The 7,550-nt window shown below is 48.6% G+C and overlaps 1 protein-coding gene across 1 annotated transcript; it reads left to right on the top strand.

Moving 5' to 3' along the window:
• Positions 1–4,617: 4,617 nt before the first annotated feature.
• Positions 4,618–7,236, top strand: C10H20orf203 (chromosome 10 C20orf203 homolog). Its single transcript, XM_077949062.1, is given in 5 exon segments — positions 4,618–4,637; positions 5,709–5,817; positions 5,945–6,014; positions 6,663–6,838; positions 6,840–7,236. Coding segments are annotated over 5 exon segments (648 nt in total). The 3' UTR covers positions 7,113–7,236.
• The last annotated feature ends 314 nt before the right edge of the window (positions 7,237–7,550 follow it).

The raw sequence follows: 7,550 nt of genomic DNA, 5'->3' as shown, positions 1-7,550 counted from the left end.
AGCCTCCCAAAGTGCTGGGATTACAGGTGTGAACCACTGTGTTTGGCCCCAGCATGCAGTTTTTAAGGTTTATCTATGTTACAGCATGTGTCAGCACTTTAGTCTTCCTTTTTATTGCTGAATAATATTCCATTGTATGAATATACCACCTTTCATTTATCCATTCATCAGCTGATGGACATTTGGGTTGTGGTGGTTTCTATTCTGGGGGAATAATGCTGCTATCAATAGTCAAGATTTTTTTTTTTTTTTGAGATGGAGTCTCACTCTGTTGTCCAGGCTGGAGTGCAGTGGTCGATCTTGGCTCACTGCAACCTCTGCCTCCCAGGCTCAAGTGATTTTCCTGCCTCAGCCTCCTGAGTAGCTGGGACTACAGGCACATGCCACCATGCCTGGCTGGTTTTTTTCTTTTTTTTTTTTTTTTCTATTTTTAGTAAAGACAGGGTTTCACCATGTTGCCCTGGGTGGTCTCGAACTCCTGAACTCTGACAATCCACCTGCCTTGGCCTCCCAAAGTGCTGGCATTACAGGCATGAGCCACTGCACCCAGCCTTATGTAAGTTTTTATGTGAATATATGTTTTCATTTCTCTTGGATATATACCTTTTAGTATATTTAGTATACCTGAATTGCTGGATCATATAACTCTATATATAACCTTTTGAACTGTCAGGCTTTTTCCAAAACGTTTTACATTCTTAGCAGCAGTGTATGAGGTTTCTGATTTCTCCATATTCTCATCAACACTTGTTATATCTGTCTTTTTTATTATAACTAACCTAGTAGGTACAAAGTGGTATCTCATTGTGGTTTTGATTTGCATTTTCCTAACGATTAATGATGTTGAGTATCTTCTCATGTGCTTATTGGCCATTTGTATATCTTCTTTGGAGAAATGTCTATTTACATCCTATGCTTATGCATTAGTCTGTTTGCATTGCTATAAAGGAATAGCTGAGACTGAGTAATTTGTAAAGAAAAGAGGTTTATTTGGCTCACAGTTCTACAGGCTGTACAGGACGCATGGCACCAGCACCTGCTCCTGGAGCAGGCCTCAGGAAGCTTGCAGTCATGGTAGAAGGCAAAGGGGAACCAGTGTGAGCAAAAGAGGGAGTGGGAAGTGCCAGCCTCCTTCAGACAACCAGCTCTCTTGTGAAGTAACAGAGCAAGAACTCCCTCATTACTGCGAGGGGGACACCAAGCCATTCATGAGGGAGTCACCTCCATGACCCAAACATCTCCCAACAGGCCCCACCTCCAGCATTGGAGATCATATTTCAGCATATTTGGAGGAGACAAACATCCCAACCATATCAGCCCTTTTTTATTTTTATTTTTTAAATTTTGAGATGGAGTCTTCCTCTGTTGCCCAGGCTGAAGTGCCGTGGCACGACCTTGGCTCACTGCAAACTCCGCCTCCTGGGTTCAAGTGATTCTCCTGCCTCAGCCTCCTGAGTAGCTGGAATTACAGGCGCCTGCCACCACTCCTGCCTAATTTTTGTATTTTTAGTAGAGATGGGGTTTCACCATGTTGGCTAGGCTGGTCTTGAACTCTTGACCTCAGGTTATCTGCCTGCCTCAGCCTCCCAAAGTGCTGGGATTACAGGAGTGAGCCACCGTACCTGGCTCAGCCCATTTTTAAACTGGGCTATTTGTCTTTTATTATTGAGTTGTAAGCGTTCTTTATATATGCTGGTTAGAATCCATTATCAGATATATGATTGTCAGCTATTTTCTCCTATCCTGTGGGACACTTTTCACTTTCTTGATAGTGTCCATTGAAACACCTTTTTTTTTTTTTTTGACAGGATCTTGTTCTGTTGCCCAGGCTGGAGTGCCGTGATGCAATCTTGGCTCACTGCCACCTTGCCCTCCCAGTCTCAAGCAATCCTCCTGCCTCAGCCTCCCAAAGTGCTGGGATTTCAGGTGTGAGCCACCATGCCTGACCTGAAAATTTAAATTCTGATGAAGCCCAGTCTATCTATTTTTTCTTTGGTTGCTTGTGCTTTTGGTATCATATTTATGAAACTGTTGCCTCATCCAAGGTCATGAAGATTTATGTCTATGTTCTCAGAGTTTTATAGCTTTAGCTCCTACATTTGTTTTCATCCATTTTGAGTTAATTTTTGTGTATGGTGTGAGGCAGGGGTCTGACCTCTTTCTTTTGCAAGGCTGTGTTTTGCCCATTGAACTCCACCATTAAATATGTTCAGCTCTTGCAGGTGAACCAAATGTGAGGGTTTATTTCTGGACTCTTAGGGCTCTTGTTTATATTTCATTGATCTCAATGTCTGTCCGTATGCCAGTACCACACTGTCCTGATTACTGTAGCTTTGTAGTAGTTTTTGAAATTGGAAGTGTGTGCACTCCAGCATTGTTCTCTTTTTTCTTCTACTTCTTCTTTTGTTTTTGGGGAAGGGTCTTGCTGTGTCACCCAGGCTGAAATGCAATGGCACATTCTTGGTTCACTGTAATCTCTACTGCCCAGGTTCAAGTGATCCTCCCACCTCAGCCTCCTGAGTAGCTAGGACTACAGGCGCATGCCACCACACCCAGATAAATTTTTGTATTTTTTGTAGAGATGAGGTTTCACCATATCACCTAGGTTGGTCTCAAACTCCTGGACTCAAATGATCTGCCCACCTTGGCCTCCCAAAATGCTAGGATTACAGACATGAGCTACCACGCCTGGCCCACCATTATTCTTTTTCAGGACTGTTTTGACTTTTCTGAGTCCCTTAAATTTCCATATGAACTTTAGGATCAGCTTGTCAATTTCTGTAAAGAACCAAGTTGGAATTTTGATGGAGATTGTGTTGAATCTGAAGATCAATTTGGGGAGTCTTGCCATGTTAACAATATTAGGTCTTTAGATGCATGAACATTGGTATTTTTCCATTTATTTATGGCATCTTTAATTTCTTTAAACAATGTTTTGTAGTTTTCAGATTATAAGTTTTGTACATCTTTTATTCCTTTTTTTTTTTTTTTTTTTTTTTTGAGACGGAGTCTCGCTCTGTCGCCCAAGCTGGAGTGCAGTGGCGCGATCCTGGCTTACTGCAAGCTCCACCTCCTGGGTTCACGCCATTCTCCTGCCTCAGCCTCCCAAGTAGCTGGAACTACAGGCGCCCGCCACCGCGCCCGGCTAATTTTTTGTATTTTTAGTAGAGACGGGGTTTCACCGTGGTCTCGATCTCCTGACCTTGTGATCCGCCCACCTCAGCCTCCCAAAGTGCTGGGATTACAGGCGTGAGCCACCACGCCCGGCCTCCTTCTTTTATTCCTAAGCATTTTATTCTCTTTGATGCTAGTATAAATTGAATTATTTTCGTAATTACATTTTTGAAGTGTTCATTGCAAATGTGTAGAAACTCAATTGAATTTTGTATATTGATCTTGTATCCTGCAACTTTGCCAAACACATTTATTAGTTACAATATTTTTTTTAGTGGATTCTTTAGGAATTTTTTTTTTTTTTTGCTCTGTCGCCCAGGCTGGAGTGTAGTGGTGTGATCTTGGCTCATTGCAACCTCTGAACCCCAGGTTCAAGCAATTCTTGTGCTTCAGCCTCCTGAGTAGCTGGGGTTACAGGCCCACCACCACACCTGGCTAATTTTTGTATTTTTAGTAGAGTCGGGGTTTTGCCATGTTGGCCAGGCTGGTCTTAAACTCCTGACCTTAGGTGATCCGCCTGCCTTGGCCTCCCAAAGTGCTGAGATTACAGTCATGAGCCACCGTGCCCAACCAGGATTTTCTATATATAAGATCATGTCATCTGCAAATAGGAATAGTTTTACTTCTTCCTTTGCAACCTGAATGATTATTTTCTTGCCATTGTACTCAGTACAATGTTGAATACGAGTTGTGAATCCAACTTTGCCGTAAGAGTGGACATCCTTGTCTTGTTCCTGGTCTTGGGGAAAGCCCCCAATCTCTCACCATGAAGTATGATACCAGCTGTAGGAACACTCTTCTTAGAACTCCCCGAAAGACTGGCTGGTTTACATCCTCAGTTCCAGCAGTATACAAGCAGGAGGCCTAGTCCCCCATCCCTTGCCAACACAGTAACCCCAGGCTTTAGAGGCGAAGAACCCAAGCCTGGGAGGGAAGTGCTGCGTGCTATGTCACACAGATACTCAGCGACCTACAGTTCAGCTGTCCACATGCACTGGGAGTGAGCCCCGGACACTCAGCCTTCCCTCCCCTGGGGTGGGATGCCTTGAGACCCCCTAAAAAAAGCACTGGTACAGAGGAACTTCTGGGCTCTGTTCTTGTATAAGTCACTGGCTGTGCAACTGTAGGCAGGTCACTTTCCTCCGGGCCTTGGTTTGCCCATCTGGGTAGTGGAAAGAGTGGTCCACCTTGAAATCTTCCAACTCTGACCATCTCTGCCCCACCCACCCTTAAATTCACAGTGGCTTCAGCATCCACCACTGCCCAGAGAAGCCACCAGAGGGCGCCCCAGACCATCATTTGACCCAGCTTGGGTGCAGGGTGCCCTGGGGAGGCTGAGAGCAGTGCCTATTTTCCAGGAGCTGCTAGCTGTGCTTGCACAGACTTCCTGTGACTAGACCCGCCCGCTCCTCTGGCTGAGCTCTGATCTCCAGGAAGGGAGTAATGGAGGCACCATCCCCAAGGTGAGTGACCTAGCACTCACCTTGCCTGCTCTGGGTTGCCGCTGAGACTCAGGCTTTGCAGCATCAGGGCCAGCAGCCTTGCGTCTCTCAGCCTTGGGAGGCTTCCACCATCTCTGAGCAGGCCTCTCACTGGTGCTGCATCCTCTCCCCACCAAATTGCCCAGCAGCAGGAAGCCCCCCAAACTGGTGGGTATCTGGCCACCTGGAATGAGGACCTCACTGTCCTTTGTGGATGTGAATGTATTCATGCTGGGGGCCTGGACAGTGTAGTCTCCAAAACCACAGCATCTGGGACTCCTAGATACCTCCAGGATAGATCCTAGAACCATAGAAGCAGAAATCACAGACATCAGGAACCACCCAGAACTTCCCAAAAAAACCAGAGGAGGCTCCATCAGCACCCCCATGACCCCCCAAGGCTGATTTTACCCTTCAAATAAAATCAAAACCTTTGCTTTGCAAATTGAGCTCCGAGACACAGCAGCATCTCCCTACCATCCCAAGAGTCTCACCAGCCCCCTGCATGGAGGGCTACTGGGCCCCCTCTGATGCCAGGGGTATTTGCTTTTTTTTTTTTTTTTTTTTTTTTTGAGACGGAGTCTTGCTCTGTCGCCCAAGCTAGAGTGCACTATCTCAGCTCACTGGCGCGATCTCAGTTCACTGCAACCTCTGCCCCACCAGGTTCAAACGATTCTCGTGCCTCAGCCTCCCAAGTAGCTGGTACTACAGGTGTGCACCACCATGCCCAGCTAATTTTTGTATTTTTAGTAGAGACGAGGTTTTGCCCTGTTGGCCAGGCTGGTCTCAAACTCCTGACCTCAAGTGATCCTCCTGCCTAGCCCTCCCAAAATGACAGGTGTGAGCCACCGCACCCAGCCACATTTGCTTTGCATTCCAGTTGTTTGTATGTGTGTTTTCTCTCCCCTTCTAGACTGGGGTCCCCTTAAAGGCAGAGTGAATCTCAGATTCATCTTAGTCCCTTCCTAGGGTCTTGTTCAGGACCCTGCATCCAGCAGATGCTCCACAAATGTCAACATAGGAATCCAGATCCCATCCTCTCCTCACTCAAAGGATCCAGGGCTGCCTCTTCCTCTTCCGTAGCAGTGTGGCTTTGCGGAAGACACTTAAGCTCTCTAATCCTTCTCCTCAGAGTGCCAGACTGCAGCTGCCACATGAAGAGGTAAGACTCAGGCAGGCTAGGTGCCAGGTTACCCCCCAGTTCCCCAGACCTTTCAGATGGCAGTGGCTGGCTACTCAGGTCAGACCAGATACTGTGCTGGACACTTCAGCTTTGTTATCTCCCCCAGTCTTCTCAGAGGCTCTTTGAGGTGGGCACTATTGCCATCTCCAGCCTTACCAATGGGGAAACCCAGGCATGTGACCATGAGCTCCCTTGCCTGAGGTCATGTTGGTTGGCAAAGGTGTCTGAGCCTATAGCCCTGCTTTGAACCGACTTGGGGCAGGGATGAGCAGCCTCAGGGAGTTTTCTTGTCCACCCCATAAGAATCTTCAAGGCTCAGAGATCATTTGCTCCAATTTTCTCATTTCTTTTCCTTTATTTATGTATTTATTTATGTTTTGAACAGGGTTTCACTCTGTTACCCACTTTGGAGTGTAGTGGGGCAATCATGGCTCACTATAGCCTCGACCTTCTGGGCTGAAGTGATCCTCCCACTTCAACCCCTTGAGTAACAGGGACCACAGGTGCAAGCCAACACACCCAGCTAATTTTTTTTTAGAGATAGGGTCTCCTGTGTTTCCTAGGCCTGCCTTGAACTCCCAGGCTCAAGTGAGTCTCCTGCCTCAGCCTCCCAGCATGCTGGGTCACAGGCAGTAGCCACCTCGCCTGGCCAGTTTTCCCTTTACAAAGACTGGAATGTTGAGCCCGGAAAGAGGTGCTGTCCCTGTCTCTCATACCTGGGCTGACACTGGGGACTGCTGGGAAATTAGGGAAGACCTGAAGCCCCCTGCGAGTCTCAGGTACTAAGATTCTATGATCTTCTTGGGGGTCTTGTTCCCAATAAGTCACGTCAGCCTTGACTGGACTCACTGCCCACCTCTGGGACTTTGGCGGTGGGGTGGGAAGGAGGACCTCAAAGGCTCAGCGAGTCCACTCCCAGCCCAGCCACCAGAGCCAGTCTCCTCCTCCGCAACACCCAGGCCCTTATCAGGAAAGGATTTGGGTTGGTGGGGAGGGGCAGGGGGGAAGTTGGAGGCCCCAGGCTTGGCAAGGTGGGTCGGAGAGATAGGGAAGTGGGGAGGGGGCTGCGGGCCCCTGCTGGGTGGGGGAGGGCAATGGGAGGGATGCCCAGAATGGGCACGGTGGGGTGCTTTGGCCAAGCTTTGTCCTCGCTGGCCTGGCCCTCAACATGGTTCCAGGACTTCTGCCTCCCATCCTTGCCAGGCAAGTTGCCTGCACCTTTAATTAGCAAGCAGCAGTTTCTCCCCGATTCATCACGGTCGCTGTTTAATTAGCCAAGCCCAGGGCGCCCCCACCCCCAGCTCTGCCTGCTTGTCTCACCAAGGCCACCACCACCTCATGGTGTCCCCTGTCACCACTCCCCATACTTATTCTGCTCCCCAGAATGGGGGATGGGCCCGGCATGCCCAGCTGAAACCTCAAGGAGACTCTGGGCACCGGCGCTTGTATTCAAGGCATCCAGCAAACATGATTAGGGACCGAGGCTGCGCCAGGCTGGCTCTGGGTAGAACCCCGGCCGGACATGCGGGGCAGGCTCTGGTCCTGTCCAGCTGCTGGAGAGTGGCTTCTCCCTTGGGAGGTGCTGGGACGTCTCTCTGGCCTGGTCCCTGGGTGCTGGGAAGAGGCTGCAGTACTCCTGTGTGTCACTGCACCCCACATCCGGAAAGGGACACCGTGTCTTCCTCTTCTTTCCTCTTCCAGAGCCCAGAAAG

The sequence above is a fragment of the Macaca mulatta genome, chromosome 10 (genome assembly GCF_049350105.2).
Source record: "Macaca mulatta isolate MMU2019108-1 chromosome 10, T2T-MMU8v2.0, whole genome shotgun sequence".
In the NCBI taxonomy this organism is placed as follows: domain Eukaryota; kingdom Metazoa; phylum Chordata; class Mammalia; order Primates; family Cercopithecidae; genus Macaca; species Macaca mulatta.
This window is presented reverse-complemented; position numbering and strand designations above follow the sequence as displayed.